The sequence below is a fragment of the Acanthamoeba castellanii genome (genome assembly GCF_000313135.1).
Source record: "Acanthamoeba castellanii str. Neff unplaced genomic scaffold scf7180000084639, whole genome shotgun sequence".
NCBI classification, from domain to species: domain Eukaryota; phylum Discosea; order Longamoebia; family Acanthamoebidae; genus Acanthamoeba; species Acanthamoeba castellanii.
Window position 1 is genome coordinate 267,220 of NW_004457431.1, and position 26,253 is coordinate 293,472.

General features: G+C 58.6%; 8 protein-coding genes across 8 annotated transcripts; 5 read left to right on the forward strand and 3 right to left on the reverse strand.

Moving 5' to 3' along the window:
* Positions 1–30: 30 nt before the first annotated feature.
* ACA1_088930 (uncharacterized protein) lies at positions 31–583 on the reverse strand (the record flags this gene model as incomplete). Its single annotated transcript, XM_004338611.1, has 3 exons — positions 31–77; positions 188–398; positions 488–583. Coding segments are annotated over 3 exons (354 nt in total), but the record flags the coding sequence as incomplete, so codon positions are not given.
* Positions 584–1,751: 1,168 nt separating this feature from the next.
* ACA1_088940 (uncharacterized protein) lies at positions 1,752–3,979 on the forward strand (the record flags this gene model as incomplete). The annotated part of the gene is made up of 12 exons (XM_004338612.1): positions 1,752–1,847; positions 1,933–1,997; positions 2,161–2,380; positions 2,444–2,530; positions 2,626–2,708; positions 2,803–2,891; positions 2,968–3,077; positions 3,175–3,197; positions 3,288–3,505; positions 3,601–3,638; positions 3,725–3,783; positions 3,856–3,979. The coding sequence occupies 12 exons, from the start codon at positions 1,752–1,754 to the stop codon at positions 3,977–3,979; spliced, it is 1,212 nt and encodes a 403-aa protein (XP_004338660.1).
* A 271-nt stretch (positions 3,980–4,250) lies between these two features.
* Positions 4,251–5,944, forward strand: ACA1_088950 (CBS domain containing protein; the record flags this gene model as incomplete). The annotated part of the gene is made up of 9 exons (XM_004338613.1): positions 4,251–4,372; positions 4,451–4,537; positions 4,625–4,688; positions 4,754–4,816; positions 4,893–4,998; positions 5,021–5,129; positions 5,223–5,397; positions 5,479–5,659; positions 5,727–5,944. The coding sequence occupies 9 exons, from the start codon at positions 4,251–4,253 to the stop codon at positions 5,942–5,944; spliced, it is 1,125 nt and encodes a 374-aa protein (XP_004338661.1).
* Positions 5,945–6,053: 109 nt separating this feature from the next.
* Positions 6,054–8,690, reverse strand: ACA1_088960 (betalactamase; the record flags this gene model as incomplete). Its single annotated transcript, XM_004338614.1, is given in 13 exon segments — positions 6,054–6,295; positions 6,374–6,447; positions 6,529–6,688; positions 6,767–6,908; positions 6,993–7,130; positions 7,213–7,282; positions 7,297–7,348; positions 7,416–7,545; positions 7,618–7,729; positions 7,790–7,872; positions 7,943–8,057; positions 8,150–8,307; positions 8,460–8,690. The coding sequence occupies 13 exon segments, from the start codon at positions 8,688–8,690 to the stop codon at positions 6,054–6,056; spliced, it is 1,707 nt and encodes a 568-aa protein (XP_004338662.1).
* A 343-nt stretch (positions 8,691–9,033) lies between these two features.
* Positions 9,034–9,848, reverse strand: ACA1_088970 (uncharacterized protein; the record flags this gene model as incomplete). Its single annotated transcript, XM_004338615.1, has 3 exons — positions 9,034–9,107; positions 9,192–9,548; positions 9,644–9,848. The coding sequence occupies 3 exons, from the start codon at positions 9,846–9,848 to the stop codon at positions 9,034–9,036; spliced, it is 636 nt and encodes a 211-aa protein (XP_004338663.1).
* Positions 9,849–10,099: 251 nt separating this feature from the next.
* ACA1_088980 (Mad3/BUB1 region 1 family protein) lies at positions 10,100–11,698 on the forward strand (the record flags this gene model as incomplete). Its single annotated transcript, XM_004338616.1, has 6 exons — positions 10,100–10,287; positions 10,347–10,406; positions 10,479–10,629; positions 10,723–10,853; positions 10,949–11,507; positions 11,624–11,698. 6 exons carry the CDS (start codon positions 10,100–10,102, stop codon positions 11,696–11,698), a joined length of 1,164 nt encoding a protein of 387 aa, XP_004338664.1.
* A 695-nt stretch (positions 11,699–12,393) lies between these two features.
* On the forward strand, positions 12,394–18,261 carry ACA1_088990 (serine/threonine kinase; the record flags this gene model as incomplete). The annotated part of the gene is made up of 12 exons (XM_004338617.1): positions 12,394–12,572; positions 12,708–13,456; positions 13,561–13,842; positions 13,916–14,028; positions 14,097–14,168; positions 14,242–14,403; positions 14,479–14,752; positions 14,842–14,989; positions 15,068–15,276; positions 15,368–15,563; positions 15,634–15,862; positions 15,934–18,261. The coding sequence occupies 12 exons, from the start codon at positions 12,394–12,396 to the stop codon at positions 18,259–18,261; spliced, it is 4,941 nt and encodes a 1,646-aa protein (XP_004338665.1).
* An 892-nt stretch (positions 18,262–19,153) lies between these two features.
* ACA1_089000 (MutS domain containing protein) lies at positions 19,154–25,479 on the forward strand (the record flags this gene model as incomplete). The annotated part of the gene is made up of 27 exons (XM_004338618.1): positions 19,154–19,229; positions 19,622–19,900; positions 19,976–20,209; positions 20,261–20,391; positions 20,481–20,576; positions 20,684–20,761; positions 20,837–20,923; positions 21,016–21,236; positions 21,334–21,411; positions 21,481–21,707; positions 21,788–21,945; positions 22,033–22,237; positions 22,313–22,471; positions 22,572–22,712; positions 22,783–22,940; positions 23,020–23,098; positions 23,184–23,257; positions 23,354–23,539; positions 23,623–23,878; positions 23,976–24,105; positions 24,181–24,256; positions 24,333–24,426; positions 24,496–24,634; positions 24,703–24,855; positions 24,988–25,006; positions 25,138–25,223; positions 25,299–25,479. The coding sequence occupies 27 exons, from the start codon at positions 19,154–19,156 to the stop codon at positions 25,477–25,479; spliced, it is 3,801 nt and encodes a 1,266-aa protein (XP_004338666.1).
* Between the last annotated feature and the right edge of the window lie 774 nt (positions 25,480–26,253).

Sequence of the window (26,253 nt, forward strand, 5' to 3'; positions counted from 1 at the left end):
GCCGCGGACGGGTGGAGGCCGACGGTGGAATCAAACTGCTTCTTGGTGGCGCCGCACTTGACAGCGATCGCCACGCCCTGCGCGTCGTCGATGTTGAAGGGAATTGGTGGTCAGTAAATAGGGAGTTCGTTCTTTACGCGGAAGCTAACCTTCACGTGTGCCGTTGGAAGTGCGAGTGTGTGTGTACCTGGATGATCTCGGGGGCGTCGGCACCGACCATGTGAGCGCCAACGACTCGGTCGGTCTTCCTGTCGACGATGAGCTTCAGAAGGTCTTCTCGTCACGCTTGGACAAAGTGTGCCTGAGGGGCGTGAACTTGGAGACGTAGACATCGATCTCACCGTAGACCTGTCGGGCCTGCGTCTCGGTGCACGACACCGGCGGCGATGTGAACACGGCTGGCGGCAGTCAACGATTCAATTGATTGTTGGACAGTGAGCACAAGCAACAGCGAATCCATGAAAAAGAGGCGGACAGTGGAGCTTACCAGAGGGCACGTTGGTGTGATCGGCCGTGCGGGGCAGGTTGTTGTAGAGAGTGTCGGCCAGAGCGTGGCCCTCGGCCAGAGCGACCTGCCACAGCATGAAAGTGGCGAGCCGCTCGTCGCTGAGGGGAATCCGTGAGGGGAAAGCGTACGGGAGTAAGGTTGATGCGGTTGGTGATGTCACCCACGGCGTAGATGCTGGGCACGGAGGTGCGTGACCATTCATCCGTCTTTGTCCCAACCAACGACGGCTATGTTAAAGGCGGGTGCAGTGGCAGTAAAATGCGAGAACCACCTCGCCTGGAGCCGGTCAACCTCTCCATTTCAGCACGTGATCCCCACCCTCAGCCCGCTAGAACGTTCGACCGTACTGAAGATCACTGATCACATTGTTGAATTTGAACAAATAGGGAAAAGAGCTGGATAAAGGAGCACCTGCATTAGACCGATAATTCGGCCTCTTCCAGCTTCATGGCTGCCCACCGAGCGGGGGAGAAATCAACCCACATGCCGACGGGTCCTTATAAATACAACCCATGGGTGCGCACAACTCCATCACGCTCCTCATTCATCATCCACTCCTCGCCTCGCCGCAACTTCGCCAACGCCAACCACATCACAATGTACTTCACCACCTTTGGCCAACGTTCATGTGGCCTAGCTCACCACAGATGTCTTGTCCCGTACACAGGAAGAAGTTCTTTGCTCTGCTCGTTCTTGCTTGCCTTGTGGCCGCCGCTCTGGGCGACGCGACGAATGCCGTCGTCAGCTCTGGTAACGTCGTAACCGCTCCCGTTTCCACCGTCAACACCGGTATATCTGCCTTGCCACTTGACCCTGTTGAGCGATCTGGTCTTCTTTGCTGACTCTTTGGGTGATGATGGTGACCGCAGCCAAGACAGTGACTGTGGGCACGACCGCCACCAACACCGCTGCGGTCTCCGGCATCCTGGCGTCCGACAACGTTGTCTTCCTGGTACACTCCACCACATGTCTCTGCACTGCCTTGCCACTTGTAATGGGACTCACTCATCTTCAACCTCTCCTGCTCAGGCCTCTTCTGCCGGATCGTTGGTGCCTTTCAAGTTCTTCTGAATGCTGTGATCAGCTTCGGCAGCACTTCCCAAATAAACACCTTCTTCCTCAATGCGTTGGCACGAACAGGAAGAAAATGAAAATAATAAATATAAAAATAAAATGAAAACGAAAATAAGTTTGTACCACCGAAACAAACACAGTCGACCACTCGGAAGAGGAAGCTGCAGCCATGGGAGGCCTCCGTTTTATGTCAGCGCAGGCTGTGGGCATATTGGTGCTCGTCGTTGTCATGCTCGTTACCGGCTCCGTCAATACCCTTTCCAAGGTGCCACTTTTGAATTCATCATTAAAATTCAATTTAATCTCTCTTCTTCATCCCTCACATCGCCGCCATGTTTCGTGATGTGCAGAAATGGCAGAACCAGCAAACGAGCCACGGCCTCTCCGGCGAGGACAAGCCGTTCTCCTTCCCCTGGTACGGACCTGTGCTACCGCGGTTTATTGGGGAATACCCGGCTTGAGTAGTGGTCGCTTCTGTGCTTCGGGTTCTTCCGGGTGCACACGCACACTACGCAACGAAGCGACGCGATGCTCAGTTCTGTGTGCATTCACTCACAATGCAATGCGTGATGGCACAGGACACAGACGCTGTTCATGTTTGCCGGCGAGGCGCTGTGTGCGATCGTCTACGTCTTGATGCGGGTCTATCAGACGAAGTGCCGACCTGCAGGCTACGAAAACCGGTATCAGCGCATCTCCATCGAGGAGAAGGACGAAGATGACGACGACCACAAGCACAACCCGAGCCGCCTGGCCATCAACGTCACCACCGCCGATGATGAGCCCGCTCCAGCGCAGGTGCGCAATCTGGTCCTGTGCTCCACGCGTGGTGTCTGACACCTGCAGCGGTGCTCACCACAGCAAGACCCCTGGTATGCGCCGTTCTACTTTCTCCTGACGTGCTGCTTCGACGTTATTGGCACCACGCTGGGCGGCATCGGTTTGCTCGTACGTTGGATGCACCCACCCTCGGCTGATTGTTGGTGGTGGTGTTAGGCTTGAGGATTGTGATGCTCATCCCACAACCTTTTTCTTCCCGACAGTACACCTACGCCAGCGTGTTCCAAATGCTGCGAGGCAGCATTATCGTCTTCTCTGGCATCCTCTCCGTGCTCTTCCTCAAACGGTGCGCGCTGATGGCATACCTCGACGCCCTAAGGCCAAAAGAATTGCTCACTTGGCTAACTTTTTGTTGGTCGCTGAATCGTCAACACAACCAGGAAGCTCTACTTCTACAACTGGTTGGGGATCACCATCACCACGGTGGGACTCGCGTGCGTGGGCATCGCCTCCGTCATTTCCGACTCAGGTTCGTTGCGCCTCCGCCTCCGCCTCACGCAGCTCGCCTCAACTAAACCTGGACTTTGCCAATTGCCGTCCGATAGGCGGCAGGGACATCAAGGAAGTGATCCTGGGCGATGTTTTGATCATTTTGGGACAGCTCTCCAACGCCATTCAGATGATCATCGAAGAGATCTTCCTCAAGAGGCAAAATGTACGTCGCGTCCGCCTTGTCTCCCTCACCACCCGCAACTGACCCCCATTTGTCTCCATTTGTCTCCTTCGCCTTCGGTTTGTTGTTGCTGGCGCAGTACCACGCCCTGGTGGTGGTCGGGTGCGTTCTGTTTCACTTTCTTTTCGTTCTTTTCGTCTTTGTCTTCGTTCTATCAGTGCTGAACGTTGTTTCGTTTTGTGGCTGCTACAGCGGTGAGGGTCTGTGGGGCGTGCTCCTGATGGCCGTGGCGGTGCTGCCCATCTGCTACCTCATTCCCGGCTCCGATGGCGGAAGCTACGAGAACGCTGTGGACGGATTTGTGATGATCGGGAACAACATGACCCTACTGGGCCTCGTACTCCTCTACTGGCTCTCCATCGCCTTCTACAATTTCACCTCCCTCTCCGTGGCCAAGAGCCTGACCACCGGTACTAGTTCCGCCCCGCCCCGCCCCGCCCTCGCCACCAACATTTGATTGCCAGAGAGCAAGTACTGACATGCCAATCACGATCGCCATACGCAGTGCACCGAACGTTCATCGACGCCTGCCGAACGCTATGCGTACGCTCCACTGCCAGCCGTTACTGAATGATGGCTGTGCCCAAGTCTCAGCTCACATATGCCCCTTGTTCAATGTTTACGTTTAGGTGTGGGGCATTCAGCTGGTCATCTACTACGCTTTCAACCACACCTCGCTCGGCGAAGGGTACTTGTGCACCTCCTCTTTGCGATGAGCCAACTGAGGTGTAATAACTCACTTTTTCGCGTTGCTGTTCAGGTGGGGTCACTACTCCTACATCCAGCTCATCGGGTTCGTGCTGCTCATCAGCGGCACCCTCGTCTACAACTCTGTCGTCAAGCTCCCGTTCCTCTACTACCCCACCAAGGAGGACAGGCACTGAACCACATTATTATTTATTGTTTATTTTCATTTTTTTCCACATGCCACACATTGTTGGTCGGCAGAAAAGAGCGAAGAGAAAGAGAGAAAGCGAAAAGAAAGCGAGGCGTGGACGCCTTTTCGGCCAACAACACAACAAGACCCGGCCCTGTCCACGTTTTTTCTGTCTCGTGCCGCTCAGTACTGCATTTCGGTGGTGTGGCTCACAAACAGACAACAAAGAAGTAAAAAACAGGCATCGTTGTTGAAAGAAGACACCACCAACAAACAACATGGCATCATCGAGTTCACCCTGGCAGAGGTTCCTGCGCGACCTCAAAATAGAGGACATGCTCGGCGCTGGACCCACGGAAGAGCTGAAGGTGGACATGCTCAACCGCATCATCTTCCTCAAGTGACGTCTTTCACCACCCCTGTGGAGCAGGCCACTCGCATGTACTAACATTTCGTCTGCTGGTGGTTGGACCCACAGTAAGGACGAGACGGTCAAGGACGCCATCGATTTGCTCACCCAAAACAAGATCATCTCCGCACCTGTCTACGACGATGACGCCAACCAGTACACCAACACCTGCCACTCGACTGTTGGTTGTTCTGCATCTCATCATCTCGAGTTATTGCTGTTGTTGCTGGTCCACCCTTCTAGGTTCATCGGGTTCGTGGACATGCTCGACCTGGCGACGCTGTGCGTGGAGCACCTCAGCACTGCCGTAAGTGCTCTCTTCTGTGCGAGTTCGCTTGTCGACACAAATTTAATTGGGTGTCTCTACAGCAGGGGAAGCCGCTCACCCAGGAGGAGTTCGAACGTCTGCCCATCTGCTCTGTCATCGATCTCTCGGTACGGCCACCGGTGACCACTGCTGGACGTATCCGCCCAAATGTGTGGTGTTTCTTCTGCTGATGTGCGGGGGCAGGGACGTAACTCGTGGCTGCCTCTCGATCGCGCCGCTCCGCTGGGAGAGCTCTTCGCTGCCCTCTCCAAGCCCGACGTTCACCGCGTCCCGATCGTCGACTCCAAAGGTGCCTCTCTCTGCCCGCGCAGCCACTATGACGGTTGTGGGCTCAACTTTGTGGGTCACAGAGCGGGAGCCGGAGAAGAAGGTGCTCGCCATCATCACGCAGGCCGAAGTCATCCGTTGGCTGTGGGTCAGGTACATTGAATGGCTTATGGAGATACACGGACCACTGAACGGGAATATTGTGTGATGGTTGAATGATGATGATGATGTCGATGTCCGCCGCAGTCGCTCGTCGCCCGGCTTCCCTACAGCGGCGCTGGCGATGAAGATCAAAGATATGTCAACGGCGGCCGTCCACGAATTCGCGGCCCAGCGCGAACTGGTTCTGATCGAAGAGAACCACACCGTCATCGCCGCTTTGCGCAAGATCGTCGAAAAGAGAGTCAACGGCCTCGGAGTCGTACGATGCCCCCCCCCCGGATGCTCTATTCTTCATCGCTTTTCGTTCTTGTGCGACGTCTTCGTTCTTGTGCTGTTGCAGGTGTCGGAGTCGGGCGAGCTGGTCGGGAATGTGAGCGCGACGGACGTGCGGGTGGCGGCCGCCACCGGGTGGCAGGAGCTGACGGCCCTCCTCGCCAAGCCGCTCCGCGACTTCCTCAAGTTCAAGGCCTCGCTCATGCTCACCATCAACGAGCGCGCCTCGCACCCGCGTCCCATCACCGGTACCTGGCTACCTTGGTTCCCCCCTTCTACGCAGCTCTTGACCGCGGTGCATGTCGTGTGTGCCAGTTACTCCGGAGGACAAGCTGGAGACGGCGCTCGAGAAGCTGGCAGTGAACCACGTGCATCGGGTGTGGGTCGTGCGAGGCGAGGCCGCAGTGGCGGGCACCGGAGCCGCAGCGCGGGCCGAGGCTGAGGTCGAGGGATTCAAGCTCGGCGCCAACGTCCCCGTCGGCTGCGTCAGCTTGACCGACGTCATCCACGAGCTCGCCGAGTTCAATGCCTAGATCGGTGCACCAACCGCTGAGCTTAGGTTTTTTCAGATTTATAACATGAAAATAAACATGGTGACCCCTCACAACAACAGTAATTACAATAAAATGATAATGGCTGCATTCACTGCTTGATGAAGACCCAGCCGTAGAAGGGATCGGTGGGCGCCTCGAACGACACGACCTGGGTGGGTCCGCCGAACCACGAGGGGTCGCCGACCTTGAAGTGCACCAGCACGTTGGTGAAACCGGCCTCGACGGCGGGGCAGGCTGCAGTGCCCGGGTTGGGACCCAGCGTGCGGAACGTGTTGTCGTGCTCCCACACGGCCTTGGTCACGCCCAGATCGCTTGCTGGGATATTGGTTCCTGTTCGCACCACAACACGGCGGATAAATGAGCATTGCATTTGCTGTGCGTCAGGGAGGGGGGGGGGTCAAGCATTACCGGCGAGGCTAAAGAAGAGGAGGAGCTGGTTGTTGGGCAGATCGGACTTGACGGTGACGTTGCCGGTCATGAACCTGGTCGTTCACGCGTAAGATTCCCTGTCTCGATTGGGGGTGGCGTAGATAGGAGTTAAAATGGGTGTGGTGGAGCCGCACCCGCCGAGAACGGAGGCAAGGTAGGTGCCCGCGTAGGCCGTGAGGTTGCCCGGGTTGTTGGGGATCGGCTGCAGGTCCCACAGCGTCTGCTCGATGGCCGGCAGCAGAAGTGCGATAGGCTCCCACGGCATCGCGTAGCCGTTGGCCTGCATGATCATCGCTGGAGAGACGTGGCGTCACCAAAAGAAAGAATGAAAGAAAAGAAACGATCGGAGTAGGCCCACCACACGCTACGCACCTGTCTTGATCTCGGGGAACATGGCCAGCACGCTGACGTAGCCCGGCATGCTGCCGGCCTTGATGCGGACCCAGTAGGGCGGCATGTCCTTGCCAAAGGCGCGGCTGTGGTACACCTCGAACGGAAACCCGTACCCGCTCGTCTGCCCGAGAACGAGGCATGTGAGACCCTTTAGCTGTGCCCTCTCTCTCTCTCTCTGGGGATTGAATGGGAGGGGGGTCGTTACCTGGTCGTCGTTGATGAACGACGGGGTGAGCATCTCGCGCAGCGTGCTCGAGTAGATGCCCAGCACGTTCTTGCGCTCGTCCTGGCCCACCATGAAGAGCGACGCCAGCTTGGCCAGGTCCTTCACCGTGGAGTACACCTGCAGCACCACAGTAAAAGTGGTGAGCGGTTCGGTGGTGGGCCTGGGGCAGCAGTGGTGGTGAAGTGGGCGCAGTAAGTACGTTGCCAGTCGCGCGCGCCCAGTTGAGGTCGGCGTGCGCCACAAACGACGGGAAGGTGATGTTGCCCGCCCTGCCCGGCGGCACCCTCTTGGCCATGTCCGACCAGAGTTGTAGGCCAAGAACGAGCTGTCCATTCCTGTGTATGTGGTGGTTCACATCGGGAGCGATTGCAGCGGCGGCTGGGGCTGTGATGGGGGACCTACCGAGGGGCTTGAAGATGTGCTGGGTGATGTAGTCCTCGTAGGACATGCCCACGACGGACTCCAGCGCGCGCCCGATGATCGCGTAGGCCCCGTCGGCGTAGTGCGGGTTCTGCCACATCGGCACCGACGGCTGGCGAACATAATAGAATCAGGTCTTAGCGACCCCGCCCCAATTGCGCCTGCGAGCGAGTGAACCACGCACCGGATCGGCAGTGACGCGCTTCCACGCCTCGGCGTTGGAGATCTGGCAGGCATCGCCCAGGAAGGGCTCCAAGATGGTGAAGAAGTTGCAGGGCGTCGCTCCCGTCAGGCCACTGTGTTTAGTTTGGTGGGTTACTATACTAAACTATAGTTCTTTTGATGGTCTGTCGTACCTGATCTGACCGGCGAGGGTGCGCCAGGTGATGCCGGGGTTGTTCTTGAAGGGCGTCGGCCACACCAGCTCCGGCACGTATTTCTGTTTGCGGCAGGTCGTAGTTAAAACAAGATGCTCATGCGTGCGCGTTGTTGGGATCGGGGCGGCGTACGCTGACGGGGTCGTCGAGCGAGAGCTTGCCCTGGTCCCTCAGCTGGAAGAGCATGATGTTGGTGATCAGCTTGGTGATCGACCCCACGCGGTAGATCGTGTTCGTGTCCACTTGCCTGCGTCAGCCACAGGCATGAGTTTTTTTTTAGCCCGATGCCACAGTACCCGGGCGAGGGCGATCATGAGATGTGGGAGCTCAGTAGCGTACGAGGAGGGGTCGGCGGTGTCGATGAGGCCGTAGCCCTGCCCCCACACGAGCTCCTGGTCGTACACGATGCCCACCGACATCGCTTGGACCCCCTGCGCCGCCGTTCGATACACGGCATCGATCTTCTTGATGGCCTCGCGCAGCTGCTCCGGCATGAACTGGAAAGACGTTTCCGCATGACACGACACGACACGACACGACACGACACGACACGACACGACACACGCCCATCATCAACAATTTGAACTATGCAGTATCTTCACCGAAGCGAGGAAGCAAAAAAGCAAAAGAAGAAGGAAGCAGAGCGCACGCGTTGGTTGATGAAGGCCTGGGGAACAGCTCGGGGGTGGTCGGGGCATATGGGGATGTCGGTGCCGAGGTCGCGCTTGCTCATCCCGGCCGCGCCGTTGGCACCACTTCGCATCTGCTGTTTGAACAGCAGGCGCTGGGCCTCTTCCCAGGGCAGCCCGGCGCTCTCCCGGGCCGCGCAGGCCACCAGCACCACCAGTACGACCGCCACCAGCAGCCCTGTTCTCTTCATGTCGTGTGCCGTGCTTGTGTTGAACTCGGAGAAGAAGAAACTGTAGTGGAGTCTCGAGAGATAGAAAAGCGATTTGAAGAAGGTCGTGCGCACACGGCCCCTGATAGGCAGCTCGCTCCGAAAAAGGCGAGAAAGAAGCCACCGGCAGCTGGACGCGCGCGACCTTCCTCCGCCTCTTCTGTTGCGTTCTGCTCTGTTCTGGCAGCTCACACACACGGCTCACCTTGGCGGCGATGTTGATGTGGACGTGGTGGCTGTGTAGCGTGCTTCAATTACGAAACAAAAGGCAAACAGTACTGGCAGGCAAACAGCGAGAGTGGGTCCACTGCACGCAGGTCTGATTTTACTGGGGGACGCTGGAGGAGGACTCGCCGATCTTGCCGTACTCGCTGGGCTCACCAAGCTCGCCGTTGGTCTCTGCACACACCACCACGTTTGCCATCATCAGCCATACAGCCCACGATCACGATCACGATGAGTTGGTGTAGTGTGTGTGTGTACCGTAGTTGCGCCACAGGAGGTAGCCGAAGAAGACCTGAGCGGGCTGGATGAGAGTGGTCAGGAAGACGAGGAAACGGAGGAAGTTGAGGAAGCCGGTGCACTGGGCCTCGTCGCCATCGACGTTGTAGTAGCCGGTGCAGGTGGCGTTGTCGAGGGCGTCGATGGCCTTGACGTTGTAGCCCATGAAGCCGAGCTTGCCAATGACGACGAAGAAGTCGAACAGGGCCAGGAGGGTGAAGATGAGCATGTGGAGCCTGTCGCGGTCCTTGGTGAAGATGGCGTAGATGCCGAACAGGGCAAACGCGAAGAACTGGAAGCCAATCTCCCAGGTGCTGCTGAACCAGATGAACAGGGACGCTGTTGTGCACAAGCAGAAGATGAGAATTAGAATTTGGATTAATTGCAAAAAAATGAGCTCATTCGTAGTGGCAAAAATGCAGGCCTGGGCGTACCGAAGATCTGGTAAATCAGGAGAAGCGCGAGGAAGTAGCGCAGGAAGTTGACGAATCGAGGCTTGATGGCGAGGAAGATCACGAGGCCGATAGAGAAGAAGACGAACAGGAGACCCAGCAGGGGCACCATGATGCGGTGCATGTCTCCCACGACATCGTGGTAATCCTTCAATGCATCGCGCTTGTCCCAGAACGACTCGGCCATCTTGCTGCGGGGTGTACAAAGAAACGGGAGGAGGGCGAGATGAAGATTAACTCGAGTCGCCTTGTCGGGTGCCCGATACAAATTAATATGGCGGAAAAGGAAAATGAAGGTCGCTTTTTATTCCGTGAAATCTTACGGCTCCAGGAATTTCGAGAATGTTACGTTCCCGCCTTTTTTGAGAGCCGTTGTCCGTGGTCGCGTTGGGGTTTGCGCGCAAGATTGCATCTCGGTAGTACATAGAACTAGTCAAAATGGCTGACGAATTGCTGAAGAAGGAGAACGAGGAGCCCACGGAAGTGGTGGAGCTTTCGGACTGGGAACACTGCAAGGAAAACATTGTTCCGCTTCGTAGGGGTCGCAACGCTCGCCAACTGGCCGCTGTCTGCTCGTTGGACGGTGCGGAGAGTGCCGTGGACGCGAGGATCGAAGCGCAGAAAAAGTACGGGTCTTCCCCTGTCTACATTCTTCTTTTTATTGGTTCTAATTTGCCATTTACAGAGCTTGGGAGGACGAAATCGCCAACTACTCTGGCGAAGATCCTTTGGATCTGTGGGCACGGTGCGGCACCTTGCTGCGCAACAACGATCTTTGTACTGCGCCATCCTAACAATCTTGGTTTGTGGCAACCAGGTATGTGGACTGGGCACAGCAGAGCCTGGTGGCAGATGACAGCCGCCAGCAGCTCATCTCCCTCATCGAACGGTGCACCAAGGTGTTCTCGGGCGAGGCACTGCCGCGCTACCGTGAGGACCCCCGCCTGCTTCGCCTCTGGCTCGCCTACGTAAGTACACCACTCGGTTGATGCCCTCTTGCTTCCATCCTCATATCTCTCGCCTCTCTCCACAAGACGGACTACTGCGAGGACCCGCTTGAGGTGTTTAACTACCTGAAGAGCAACAAGATCGGCGAGAAGGAAGCCGTCTTCTACGAGCGATGGGCCTCCGCCCTCGAGTTTCGAGGCAATCAGGCCCTCTGCCAGAAGGTCTACGAAGCCGGCATCCTCAAGTACCCTCACTCCTCTTCTTTCTATCTTTGCTGCCATCTGATCATGTGGCCGTAGCTCGTGGCACCCACCCTGACTACTCTGCTCGTCTATACAGGGGAGCTCACCCCGTGGACTGGCTCAAGACCCGGCAAAAGGCATTTCAGAAGCGTCTCATCGAGAAGATCAAGCCCACCGCTGCCCAAGGAGGGCTCTCAGCCTCTTCATCTGCTTCAGCGCTCTCCTCGGCTCGTCGGCCAGCCCTCGCGCCTCTGTCCTCCTCCTCCTCTGCAGCTCGCGCCCCCATGACCGGCCTCCGACCCTCGACCCAGGCTACCGGCATGCAGGCCTCACGCACTTCGACGCTGGGCATGGCCAGTGGTGGCGTGCGACTCGGGTCGATCGCATCGAGGCCCGTGACCTCGTCGACCTTTGCTTCGGCACCCAACGGCAAGACCGTCAAGTCAGAGATCTACGTTGATCCCTCGCACTCAGGAGACAACAAGAGCAACAAGAGCAGCGTTAACGTCAACACCAAAGAGGGCCAGCTTCCCCACGTGGCTTCGGCCGCACCCGCAGCCGGCCTCACCACCGAGGGCAAGTGGTGTACCCTGGCGCCCCTGCAGGAGCGCCAGAAGGAGAATCGGCCTCTGCCTCAGAAGTGGAGCGAGACCACGGTATGCTATGCACCATCCGTTCACCGTAGCACGAGTTCTTCCTGGGTGGCGATAACCGAGGCGCATCTAACGTTACACCGTGCTTACACCTTCACCGCAATCCCCTCAACCCACAGCTGCCCCAGAAGACGAAGGCCAAGCCATCTACAACGGAGAGCTTTTCCATCTTCGTGGACGACGAGTTCCAGTAATCAGCCTCCAACACGAACGAGCAGCTGAATGTCTCCGAGAGTGTGTTTGGGCGCATCTCTCTTGAAGGAATTGTACAAAAAAAATTAAAGAAAAGGAGTTTTTGACACAACACGCGAGAGCCAAAAGAAGAAAAAGATCAAGAATGCCGAAGGCCGCAGCTGTGCAGCGCCACTCATCTTCCTCCTGCATAGATGATTCTCTTCAGACGCTTTAAGGGCTAGGTTGGGGTCCGGAAGAGGCGTCCCAACTCCCCCCCCCGGACCCCGCTGTCTGTCTGTCTCGCGCTTTGGGGGGAAAAAAGAGGGAAAAGATTGGCCGGCCCTCGGGTACCACGGACAAACGGTTGCGGAAGATGGCTCGGTCACCTGCCGACGGCTACACGGTGTGAACTCTCCGGAGTTGAACAGTACGACAGTTGCGGCCGAACACCACATGTTCCCTATCGTCGAGTCTCGGACACCACGATCGAGACCACCTTCGCCTGTGTGCTTGCCGTGTGGGTGCACGACGCCCTGCCACCGCGCGGAGAGCCCAACAACACGGGTCATTTCCTGGCCTCCACTCCGCCAATGGGGCTTATGGCTCCTCACCACGGGAACTGCCGTGGCGTGCTCCTGCTATTGTTCCACCAACTCACACCCGAAGCACACAACCAGGCCCTACAATCCTGACTCCTACCCTTACATCTGTCAGGATGGGCTCCGGTTCGCTTCCTCCTCATCGCTCATGGGCCTCGGCTCTGCTGCTCGCCGCGATCGTGGCGGTCGTCTTGTTCGTCTTCGGCCCCGCCGGAAGCCAGGCCATCACCGCCTCCGGACCCAGCAGCCTCAACAGCGTCTTCTCCACGTGGCAGACCGCCTACCTCTACACAAGGTACATCTTCCTTCACTCCACCCCTCCCCTAGCCCGTGACCAACGCGGAACATGTGCGAACCGCGGACAATCGGGCCGGGTATCCAACAATGGTTGAATAACGTAAGCTCCGCCTGTTCTTTTGCCAATCACCAGGGACGACCTCACGTTCACCTACACTCCGGTCACTCAAGTAGCCGTGGCGCTCGCCGACACCGCGGTCGATTTTGCGGTGGCGGAGAAGCCCATCTTCAAGCCGGTCTCCGATGCGAGCGGCGGCCAGCTGGCTCAGCTGCCCATGGCGGCCAGCGCTGTGGTTGTGGGCTACAACCTGCCCAACGCCACCACGGACACACTCGTGCTCGACATTCCCACCCTCGCCCGAATCTGGCGTCGGGACATCACCGTGTGGAACCACGCGGCCATTGTCGCTCTCAACCCCGCCCTCGCCTCCACACTCACCAGCGACCCCATCGCGCTGGTCTACAAGCAGGCGGCCGACCAACTGGAGGCTGACGTCACCGCGGCCTTCGTCCAGGCCCTCTCCCACGATGCGGCCTTCGAGTCGGCGATCACCGCCGCCGGAGGCACGCTCTACAGCATGCTCGGAACCACCGGCTATCCGATCGCCAATCAGAGCCAGGCCATCAGTCTGCTCGACACCACCCCCTACACCATGGGCTACTTCGCGCTCCGCGATGCGGACCGGGTCGGAATCAAGTACGCGGCGATGAAGGACACCAACGGCACCACGGTGCAGGCCTCGACCACCTCGGTGCAGGCGGCCATGTCCTACTACCGCGAGACCGTCATCGCGCAGCAGTTCGTGGCCGACATCTCCAACGGCGGCAACGGCAGCTGGCCGATGAGCTTCCTCGCGTCTGTCGTACTCGTAACGCAGAACCGTACGCACTCAAACAAGTGCGTCATGCTCAAGGACATCATGGACCACCTCAGCTGGATACAGGCATTCCACTCCCCTCCCCTCTCTAATGCAACGGCCCACCAGTCCCGCTGACCGGGAAGCAACAACAGGTGAACGACTATGCGGTTCAGCTGACGCAGAACGACGGCTACATTCCGCTGGATATTGCCTACCGTCGCAACCTGATCGACGTGATGGGCACGGTCACGTGCAATGGCGACCGGGCCTCCAGCTCGGCCTATGTGCTCGGGCTCGGCGGCCCGCTGCCGGTCTACACGGCCTGGGCGTCGGAGTACACCGACAGCGCGCTCAAGCTCAAGTACTTCTCTGGCGATGCGCTCACCTCGACTAAGTACATGCAGTCAGGTAAGGTTTATGGTGGCCACCACTCAAACTCCGACCGAACACAGTCTTAAGACACCTATGTCCGTGCCTCTAGATGACATCGACTTCGGTTCTACTGTGGTGCCCCTGAGCGCCGCGACTCTGGAGCCCATGCCCGACGTGGTTGCCGTCAAAGTCAACGCCCACGCCTACTGCTTCACCTACAACGTACCTATCACCCCGATTGTTGGCCTGTGTGCCAGCTGTTTGTACTAAGCAACTCCAATCCTGTGCAGCTTCCTGAATTGCTGGGCCAGGACTCGATCGTCCTTCACTGGGAAACTGTGTCGGACATTTACCTGAACAAGGTTCGCCACATACGCCCCGAGACCAGGCTTTGCTGTGAACGTCGAGCCTGACTGCTTGGTTTTGACTTTCCAGATCAAAATGTGGAATGACACGGCCATCAAGGCGCTCAACCCAACCATCGCTCACCTTCTCCCGGAGACTGAGATCATCGTGGCCTACGTCACCACCGCACAGACCTCTGTGCAGGCCATCATGGAGGCAATCAGCGATCGTGTGCCTGAGTTCAAGGACGAAGTACGTCGCCCGCCCCCTTAAAATATGCGTGAACACAATCTCACCCCGTAGCTTTCTCGCTTCCGTTACATCCAGGTTGGTCCGGTCTCTCTGCCCAACTTGCCCGTGGCCGCTGAGACATGGCGCACGCGCACCGTGACTGGCCTGGGAACCATGCAAGACTTGCTCCTGCAGACGGAGCACGTGTTCGCCGGCTGGGTCCACTTCTGGACGCTCAACGGTGCGCCCACGCTCCAGTTTGCCCGCATTCCCAACGTCGATGGCGGCCTTGTCATCCCCGAGGAGGACACCATCGTGTCAGCCATCTCCCACTACCAGGGCGCCTCGACCGATCTCTACATCAAGATGGGTGCGTTCATCATCATCGACACCATCACACCAGAGCAATCCTTTTCTCATTTACTTCTCCGTGTTGCGTGCTGCCCGTACGAAAAACAGCGCCTGGCGCCGACAGCTACCCGATGGTGACCTTCAACGCGCTCATGATCCGCACGGAGACCATGCGGGACTTCACCAAGGCGCAGGCGCTGGTCGACTGGATCTACTGGAGCCAGACCGACTCCAGCGCCGCCCAGATTGCCAGCTCGTACGATAATCATCCATCTTTCTCAATCTCGTCGTCTGCTCGATCTAATACGGGGCGTGACACTGTGATGCTCTCCAGATCCCACATGGTGGTGGCATCGCTGGCCCAGCCGGCCAAGGCCACGCTGCTCGAGCAGCTGGCGAGCGTGACCTCGAACGGCGTGCAGGTCTTCTCGCTGGCCAACTGCATCTACGAGGGCACCATCTGCTTCGACCTGGGCAAGTGCGTGAGCGGCGCGTGCGTGTGCAACAGCAACCGCGAGGGCGACTTCTGCGAGAATGCTAAAAGTGCGTTTTGACTCCCATCTTGCTCTCCTTTGCGCAGCACAAGTCCCAGCGATGGCTGACATCGACCGATGCTGTGTGTGACTTGGTACAGGCGACAGCAGTTCGCTGGGTGTCATCCTCGGCGCGGTGCTCGGCTCGACCATTCCCGTGTTCATCCTGCTGGTTCTTGCGGCCATCCTGCTCGGCGTCGGCTGCTGGATGCTCGGCCGGTCCAAGCGCAACGGGCGCCAGGACTGGGAAATCGACTTTGACGAGCTCGAGGTGGGCGACATCCTCGGCGCCGGAGGGTACTGCAGCTTCCCTTTCGTTTCGTTTTTCGTTCTTGTCGTCGTACTAATCATGGAGGGACAATATCAGGTACGGCGAGGTGTACCGAGCCATGTGGAAGGGAACCGAGGTCGCCGTCAAGGTCATCGCCTCTGAGGAGCGGGCGCTGGCGAAGGACATCCAACGCAGCTTCAGGGAAGAGGTGGAGGTGATGACTGCGCTGCGCCACCCCAACGTAGTGCTCTTCATGGCGGCGTGCACGCGGCCGCCGCGCATGTGCATCGTCATGGAGTTCATGGCCCTCGGCTCCCTCTACGACGTACGCCTCTCCCAACCCCCTCATCTCACTCAATTGAATGGCGACTGACAAGGATCTCCCTTGATGTGCAGCTTATCCACAACGAGCTGGTGCCGGACATCCCGCTGCCCCTGGTGGTGCGGCTGGCGCTGCAGGCGGCCAAGGGCATGCACTTCCTCCACTCGTCGGGCATCATCCACCGCGACCTCAAGTCGCTCAACCTGCTGCTCGACGCCAAGTGGAACTTGAAGGTGAGCGATTTCGGCCTCACGCGGTTCAAGGGTGATATCAAGCGCGACGCCCAGCAGCAGCAGCAGGGCAGCATCCACTGGCTGGCACCCGAGATCCTGGCCGAGGAGCCCGGCATCGATTACGTGCTGGCCGACGTGTACGCCTTCGGCATCATTCTCTGGGAGCTCATGTCCAGGGAGCAGCCCTATTCTGGCATGTCGCCCGCGGCGATCGCCGTCGCGGTTATCAGGGACGACGCCCGGCCCAAGACCCCGCAGGGTCTGCTGACCGACCCCGACTACGAGAAGCTGACAGCGGACTGCTGGCACCGCGACCCGACCGTGCGCCCGACCTTCCTCGAGGTCATGACCCGCCTGTCGGCCATGGTCGGCGGCACCACGAGCGGCGGCAGCTCTACGTCTTCGTCTTCGCTCACCGGCAAGCTCCGCAACACCGGGTCGGCGACGAGCAGCTCCTCGGGCATGAACTCGTCGAGCAGCCTGTCGTCCAGCGACGCCACGATCGGCGTCGGCGGCGGCGGCCGCGACCACCACGTGGGCGGCGTGCGGCCGCCGGAGGGCGAGATCACGCTGGTGTTCACCGATATCGCCAAGGCGGCGTCGCTCTGGTCGGCGTGCCCCAACGCCATGCGCGACGCAACGCTACTCCACAACGACACGCTGCGCTCGCTGTTGGCCAAGCACCGGGGCTACGAGGCCATCTTCCTCAAGGAGAAGATCGTCGGCGAGGGCTCCTTCTGCATGGCCTTCACGTCCATCAGCGACGCTCTCGAATGGTGCGGCGAGGCCCAGCGCAAGCTGCTGGACCTCCAGTGGCCGGCGGAGCTGCTGGCGCAGGCCGATGTGGCTGAGGAGATCGGCGGCGTCGACGACCGCCTCATCTTCCGCGGGCTGCGGGTACGGATGGGCGTGCACGTGGGAGTGCCCAAGCTGCGGCGGGACCCGATGTCGCGGCGGGTGGAGTACCTCGGGCCGCCGGTGGTGGCCGCGGCCAAGGTGACAGTGCTGGCCCAGGGCGGCCAGGTCCTCCTTTCGGGCTCCGCCTACGCCAAGATCACCGCGACCGAGATGGGCGGCGAGGCCAGTCGCTTCCAGCGCATCGGCACAACCGAGCTCGACGGGCTCAGCGAGCTGGGCAAGGTGACCATCTATGAGATGAAGGTCAAGGGCCTCGAGCCGCGCTACTTCGGCAACTTCGGCGCCTCGCTGGACGACGACTCGACCAGCGCGGGCAGGGGCAGCGCGCGGTACCACTCCTCGAACATGCTGAGCGGCCGCAGCGCACGGAGCGACACGTCGGTCGACCTGGAGAAGCTGGCCAGCGGCACGGGCGAAGACGCCTTCCTCACGGGCGCCAACCTGGTCCGATGGGTCATCAAGTACGAGGACATCCAGCTGGGCGAACAGATCGGCACAGGCTCGTACGGCGTCGTGTTCAAGGGTTCGTGGAAGGGCGTCGACGTGGCGGTGAAGCGGTTCATCAAGCAGAAGCTGGACGAGCGGCACCTGCTGGAGTTCAGGGCCGAGGTGGCGTGCCTGTCGGAGATGCGGCACCCGAACATCGTGCTGTTCATCGGAGCGTGCCTGCGCATGCCCAACCTGTGCCTGGTCACCGAGTGGGTCAAGCAGGGCTCCCTCAAGGCTCTCCTCGGCAACTCGACCATCAAGCTCCCCTGGCAAGTGCGACTTCGCATGCTGCGGGACGCGGCGCGCGGAGTGCACTATCTGCACACGCTCGAGCCGTGCATCGTGCACCGCGATCTCAAGCCATCGAACCTGCTGGTGGACGAGTCGTGGAACGTCAAGGTGGCCGACTTCGGCTTCGCCCGCATCAAGGAAGAGAATGCCACGATGACCCGGTGCGGCACGCCGGCGTGGACAGCGCCGGAGGTGATCCGCGGCGAACACTACTCCGAATCGGCCGACGTGTACAGCTTCGCGCTCATCATGTGGGAAATGCTCACGAGGAAGCAGCCATATGCGGGGCGCAACTTCATGGGCGTGACGCTGGACGTGCTCGAGGGCAAGCGGCCGCAGGTGCCCGCCGACTGCCCCGCTGACTACGCCGAGACCATGACCCAGTGCTGGAGCGGCAAGCCCAAGAAGCGCCCGAGCATGGAGGAGGTGGTTCAGTTCCTTAACAGCTGCATCGGCACCAACGACGTCTAAGCCTCTTGATCATGGCTGGACTACAATGTATCTTACACCATTTCCCAACAACAATTCCACCACCCACAACAAGTGCCAGAACAGTAGTGTGGGCGTGGGCTCGGTGTCGACGAGACCGAGGCGAATGGCACGGAGTGCAATGGGCAAGTACTAGTTTTGATGGGTTCTCGCCACAGACAACACAAGACAAGAAGGCAATGAGGCGCAGACAGGAATCACTGAAGAGGCTGGATCCTCGACGTGCCTGGCGGAAGGAAAAAGGAGGATACGGCACGGTGGATTCCCGGGTGGTCGCCCACCCCAGTACTAACACCGCCTGGCGCAGCTTAACTTCGCTGTTCGGATGGGAAGCGGTGCTTTCTGCGCAGTATGGCCGTATCCATCAGCCACCACTCCCTTGGCCCATCTCACTGGTCTCTGTCGTGCTCCTTCCCTCAGTCCACCACCATTCTCTGGGATACCATCGCCACCGTGGGGCAAAGCCCGAAGCTTGGTTGCTCCGACCGGCAGAAGCGGCCAAAACCAAGACAGCCAAAGCCGTATTTCGAACGTTCTCCGGAGAAAATTGAGTGTGAATTCTAGGAATACTTTAACTTTAGGCGCGAAACGAAAAGAACGAAATTTTGATCTCCTTGCCTCACATTACAAACGCATCTTTCGCTTCATTCAATCGTCGTTGATGGCGTCTCCAGGTGGCAGAAGGACGCCACAAACGCAGCAATCTTTAGACGGCTTCTTTGGCAGCAAAGGCCTGCTCAAGCGCAAATTGGAAGATGTTGCGGAGGACACTAGCCAACAAGATCCCACATCACCGGTGAGAGCGCAGCTGGCGATTAACAAAAGGAGGCGGATGGAGGGGGGCATATCGCCCCCATCCTCGAGTCCCCCCAGCATGACCGCTCCGTTCTGCCCGGGGCACCAACAACCCGCGCGCTACCTCACCGTCAAGAAGAACGGACCCAACTATGGTACACGACCACGCCAATCCAAGGAGATTGGAGTAATCACCAGCAGTTACGCATTTTTTTTTATTTATTAGTGAATTCACTAATTGCTATTATTTGTACAGGTAAAGGCTTCTGGGGCTGCCCGATGCCGCGAGAGGAACAATGTACGTTGTGCCATGTTATGTCACATTTTCTATTTATATATATTTATATTCATGTTCATGTAATATGCAGGCAAGTTCTTTCAATGGGCTGATGCTGGCACACAACCGACTTCGCCCGGACGCGGTGGGTCGTCGCCACTGGGTACTCCGTCCTTCTTTCTCACTCCCTCCCTCCATGCACGGGCCGTGCTCTGATTTCAATCGCTACTACGGCGGCTGCCACAATCTGCTTCTGCGCACGCACGATAGGCACGAGCCCGTCCTCCTCGCAGGGCAAGGAAAGCCCTGCCAAACCGCCCAGCATCGGGTCCTACTTCACTGCACGGGCGCTCTTTCCTTCGCACGGCGATAGCGGTCTCAGTACCACGGGTGCCCAGCCGCAAGCATCGCACATGCAGGAGGAAACGGAGTGGACAGACGCGCAGTACGACGAGCCGGCGGGTGAGAAGGAGGCGGCTGCGCCGACGACGTCGTCCTTCTTCTCCACTCCGGTGACGCCCATTCGTTTGCCCAAGCGTGGCAGAGACAGTGCGTGGCCTTTCTTGCTTGAATCCTTTGATGGTCGTGGTAGTTCAAACTAGAACTGAGGCCGCCTGCATACAGTTAGCGCAGTGGTGGCTGCCCTGTCGTCGCCCAAGAAGCCCAGCAGCGCACCTTCACCGTCGCCCGTCGCCACGTCCTCTTCCACGTCATCGACACCATCGCGCAGCACTCAAACGTCTCAGACGTTCCTCTCCACGCCCGACGCCTTTGCGCTCTCGTTTGAGGATGACGACATTGAAGAGCCCGAGGACAACCACAGCACGCCGCCCGGCGGGATGCGCCAAGAGGTCACCGGTAACTTTTATCCGCCACCGCACCAACCGACCGCGGCCGTTCCACCACCAGCAAACCGGAAATCGACGCTTTCTACTCTCACGCCCGCAAGACCGGTCAGCGCTGCGCCCCGACCCTCGCAGCAAGCTCAACGTCCTGTGCCGCAGCAGTCCCTGTCGTCCACTCCGCAGCCTGTTGGCCAGGTGCGGCATCTGCACACGTCAGATAGACACGACACGACACGACACATGGATGGACTGGACAAGATTTGACCTTCAGCGCTTTGGTGCAGGGCCAGTCCACGGTCACAACAGGACGAGGCGAAATCGCCAGGGGAGATCGGCACTACACCACCACGCCCACCATGGCGTCGCCGCGCGCGGCAGCAGTTCCAGCTCGGGCTGCCTCTCCACCACCACCCCAGGAGGTCTCTGACCCTTCCTCGCGGCCCTCGAGCATGGTTCCGTGTACTAATCGCCGTTGTGGGATATACAGGCAGACAACGGGCTCAAGAAGGGCACACTCGGCAGAGGGGTGCAGCTCGGCGCTCGCCCAAAACCCAAGCAACTCGACGTACGGATCCCATCTTACGCGACCACTCACTGTGAGCACACGCATTCTTCTCAACTCATGCATCGTCTCTACCAGGACGATGAGGCCAGCGGGGAAGAGGCGACCACGGGAGAGTTCGGGGACACGTGGTCGTGGCTCAGAAACGAACTCGACGCGGAGAGGGTAATCACTATCATTTGCCACTCGTGCGCTGGAAGAGGAAGCCCACTCTAACGTCGCTTCACTGTTCGGTCGTGTCTGTGGCATCAAATCAGCGCCCGCGCACCCATCCCAACTACGACCCGTCCACGCTGTTCATACCCAAGTCGGAATTCGCTCGTCTCACGCCCGCCCAGCAGCAGTACTGGCTCATCAAGTCCAAGAACTGGGACTCCCTTGTCTTCTTTCGCGTGGGCAAGTTTTTCGAGCTCTACAACAAGGATGCCGACCTGGGCAACAAGCTATTCGACCTCAAGCTCGTCATCAAGCCCACCAGGTAAAATACGCTCACGTGTCGTTGTTGTTGTTTCTTTCGCCACTTTTCTCTCAGCGCAAACGTTCAATCTCGTTGACCGCGCGTCTGTGTCTCGCAGGGGCGGTTCCAACATGCGGCAATGTGGCGTCCCCGTGCCCAATCTTCAAATCTGGTTGGCCAAGCTCGTGGCGCTCGGGTACGGCCTCGACAAAACGTGACTGAGGGGTGGTCTATCGACAACTTCAACATTGACAATCGTGCACAGGCACAAGGTGGTCATTGTGGACGAGACCGAGACCAGCGTGGGTGCCAAGGTGCGGCAGAGGCAAGGCGACGGCAACTGGAAGAAAGCCGTAGCCAAGAGTCGAACAGACGGCCTGGTGGACCGACAAGTGAAGCAAGTGCTCACCGCCGGCACCATTGTTGATGAAGGCCTGATGAACGACCACAGAGCCAACTACATTCTCTCCATCAAGGAAGACATCATTCCCGGTAACCTCTACCGTGTCTGTGTGCGTGGATGCGTGTGTGTTTCTTGGAGCTGGGCTGACGCTGCTTGCCTTGACCTACAGACCCGGAGAGCCGAACCGAGGAGGTGACCTACGGAATCTGCTTTGTGGACTGCACCACTAGCGAGTTCAACCTGGGCCAGTTCGTGGATGACAGCGAACGAAACCAGCTCGAGACTCTTCTTCTCCGAGTCAAACCGTCCGAGATTCTCTATGAAAAGGTACGCACTCTGCGCTCGGCAAGCAACGCTTTAGCAAGCACTCAACATCACACCGACACACCACACCAGGGTCAATGCAGCCGCCAGACACTGCAGCTCATCAAGCGCAGCGTCGTGTGTCCGTTGATGTCGGCCCGCGAGCCGTTCCTGGGCGCCGATGCTACAGTGGAGTACGTGCAGCAACACAACGTCTTCGTGGGGCAGAACGACGCCGACGAGCACCCGGCGGCTGACGACCTCAGCGCCTGGCCTCCGGTCCTTCTCGAGCACCACGAGGCCGGAGCCTCCCTGGGTACCCGCCTTTCGCACCTTTGACTGTTCTAACAGCTTCTTGCTCACCACCTTGCCACGTCACTGTCACAAACAGCACTATCGGCGCTCAGCGGCCTGCTGGTCTATTTTCACGAACTCAAGTTGGACCACCTCGCTCTGGCCAGAAAGTTTAACCACTACACACCGGCGGGCAGCAACGAGCTGGACCATCTGGTGCTCGACGGAAAGACGCTCACCAACCTGGAGATATTCGGTACGCCCCAATGGACCTCATCAGAGGAGGAAGAGAACGCATGATGAGTCGAACGTTGTGTGTGTGTGTGTGTGTGTGTGTGTGTGTGCCCACTCGATAGAGAACAACTTTGACAAGGGCGTCGCGGGCACGCTGCTCAATGTGATGGACCATTGCGTTACGCCATTCGGTAAGCGCTTGTTCAAACGGTGGATCGCGAAGCCGCTCCGCCGGGTCGAGGATATCGAGGATCGCTTGAACGGTACGATATGTATTGTCTGTGGCATGGTTGTTTGCCTCCGCTGCGCGCTGACCTATTCTTTGGTCAACAGCTGTGGAGGATTTGAATGAACGGCCAGAGCTGCGCGACGCCCTCTGGGAGCAGCTCAAGTCTCTGCCCGACCTCGAACGTGCCATTTCGCGCATACACGCTGGCAGAGCCACCACGCTGCAGTTCATCAGTGTGCTTGAAGCATTTTATCAGATTTGGGTGCGTTCACGCGTGCTCGGGTGGTTGTACTTCGCTAGCTCGCCGTTCAAGAAAACTCACGGTGTGTGATGTGTTGCAGGAAACGTGGAACAATCACTTCAAGGAGGAGGTGTTCACCCAATTCAAGAGCAAGCACCTGCAATCTATTGTAATCATTGGTATGTTGGCAATGCCAGCCCATCGGGGTGATCACATGCTGGGTCCCGGACACGAACTAATATCATTGGCAATGGTGCAGGAGAGGGATTCCCGACTACTCTGAGGTCTTGGGCTACTTCTGCGACGCATTCGACTGGCAGGTGGCCAAGGAGAGAAAGGTAAGATTGCATGCCATGCCCATCAAGTGACAACAAATGCCGCGTGGGAGCAGGAAGGCTGACATCAAGGCGGTGCGGTGATGTGGGCGCCACCAGCAAATCACTCCCAATCCGGGAGTCGATTTGGGCTACGACGAGGTGCGAGATAACATCGCCGATCTCGAGCAACAGCTGGAGGAGTACTTGGACCAGCAGAGGAAGCGCTTTGGAGTGTCCATGCACTACACCACGTCGGAGAAGAAGGACTACCTGATCGAGGTGCCCGTTGGCGAGGCCGAGGGGGTACGGAGACACATGCACAATTGGCGGCTCTGTCGCTGCAGCTGCGGTCAATCATAACCGAATGGGGGGGGGGTCGTGTAAAGGTGGATTTCCCCAAGAACGAGTTTGTCGAGCGCAAGGGCACCAAGGCGGTGATCCGCCTGCAGGCGACGCGCGTGGCCGGCCTGGTGCCGAAGATCGAGGAGGCCAAGGACGCACTCGACAGCTACCTGGCCGGTGTGCTGACCCAGTACCTGGCCACCTTCGGCCAACACTTTGCAGTGTGGTCCGCCGCCGTGACCTGCGTTGCCGAGCTGGACTGTCTGCTGTCGTTGGCCAAGACCTCGGCCTTCGGTGGAGGTACACTCCACGTCCCGCCCGCACCAGTGATCCCCTCCCCCCCCCCAACCAACCGGTGCTCAGCTCACAATACGGTCGATCGGACTGGTACTGACAGACCCCATGTGCCGGCCGACGTTCGTGGTCGACGTGCCCGAGGGGACCACGCCTGTGCTCGAAGTCGAAGAGCTGCGACACCCCTGCATCACCCCGCGCGTGGCGGACACCTTCATCCCCAACGACATCAGGTAAGGCACTTCGTACTCACCAGCCGCTGTTCCATTCCTCGCTTACCCTTGGCAATATCTCTCCCTCCCTCTCAGAATCGGAGGCCCACATGCGCCGGTCGTGCTGTTGACGGGTCCCAACATGGGCGGCAAGTCGACGCTCCTGCGCCAGGTACGAAGCTACTACACTGTTCTCTTGATTGGTTTGCGCGGTAATTGCTGAGTGTTTATTTTTCCTCGCATGATAGGCGTGCATAAGCGTCATCATGGCGCAGATGGGTTGCTACGTGCCTGCTTCGATTTGCCGCCTCACGCCTGTAGATAGGATATTCACGCGAATCGGTTTGTTGTTTTCTCTCTCTTTTTCTGGCCGCTGCTCGCTGGAGCTCTCATAACGCTCTGTCGTTGCAGGCGCCAATGATAACATCATGGCCGGACAATCCACGTTCATGGTGGAACTGCAAGAGACGGCCAACATCCTAAAGAATGCCACGGCGCACTCGTTGGTCATCATGGACGAGCTGGGCCGAGGCACCAGCACCTTCGACGGGTACGTCGCAATCCCCGCGTGTGCGTGTGTCGTGTGCGGTCGCTGATGGTTACGTGTGGCATTCAAAGATATGGCATCGCCTACGGCGTGCTGGACGACCTTTCGCGCCGGTTGAAGTGTCGTTCGCTGTTTTCCACCCACTACCACCTCCTCACGAAGGAGTTCGAGGGCAACCGAGAGATCGCCCTCTTTCACATGGGCTGCCTCGCCAACAAAGAAACGTGCGCTCCCCTCTGCCTTGGCCTTGTCTGATCAGCGAACCTGACGATCCTCTCCGCCGGCCGTGCCAACAGGAAAGAGGTCATATTTTTGTACAAATTCACTGAGGGGGTGTGTCCCAAATCGTACGGCATGAACGTGGCTCGAGCTGCGGTACGGCCCCTTGCTCCAGAGCTGCCTCGCTGACTGGATCTTCCTCGCTGATCCCATCGTTCCTTTTCAAATTACTTGTGCGTGCGTCCGTGTGTCGTGTCGTGTCGTGTCGTGTGTGGTCCGTCACGCAGGGTGTCATGGAGTCGGTTGTTCGGCGAGCGGAGGCTATCGCCACCCGCTTCGAGGAGAATCCCTCCCTTGACAATTTTGCCCTCATGTACCGCTCCTACCTCTCCCCCTCGAGTTACTAAGAAAGAAACCAGAACTAACCTCACTTCGCCACTTGCATCAGCGTGGGTGAGGATGAGGGTGACGAGAACGCCGACGACGAGGAGAATGGCCCTTCGCTGGCGGGTCCGCTCCAACCGGAAGAGGTGGCAGCGCTGCGCGAGGTGCAGGGGACCGAACTCAATTTCATCGGCTTTGGCAAGCTCCTAGGCCTGTGGTCCGACCTGGCACACAACCAGGGATGATCCAGCCGGGTACGATGTGAGTGCACGTTCGCTGCTGGTCTCCAGCGACAACGTTCTGGTTGAAGGAATTCCTTACCAATTGGCATTTTTGTATATATTCCTTTCCTTCTGCGCATCTAGGGGACGGCTTCGTTCTTTGGGTGAAGATGTTGTGCGAGTGAACATGGTTCTTCGTCGCCGGCCAACCGGGGTCATGCACATGCAACGGCGGACTAAGGGCGCTAAAAAAATCTCACCTAAAAAGTTGCCCATCACTGGGCTGATGTCCACCCCGCCCAAGAACCAGCGATTCGTGCGCCAGCTGGGACCTACCGAGGTCTCTGGCGCGCGCTGGAGGGGGCTGTTGATTCTGTTCTGGGCGTTGAAAGAATCGTTGGCGCCTTCGCTTCTTTTGCACCGCGCCAGATATTGTCCAACAGTGTGCTGTGGCTTCGGGTCGGCAGTCTCGAATTGACCGTCCTCTCGACGGCGCTGACGATCTGCCCGTCATCCGTCAATCGTGCGTGGTCACCAAGCGATTCGGTTCACCCGTCGAGCGGGTGCCTCAGCGCACCAACTCCGGGCGTCGCGGAATGTGGCCGGCCAATCTGTCTGTTCGATTTTACTCATCCCCGAGTGGCCAGTTTTTCCGCCCGCAACGGCTCAACACCTTTTTTTCCTTCAGCACCTCACCTACATCACACACCCAGCGCACATCCAGCCCAAGTCGAGGTGTGTACACTATCTAGATAGCCGCCCTTCTCTCGCCCTACTCGAGTAGTCACACGATGGGGT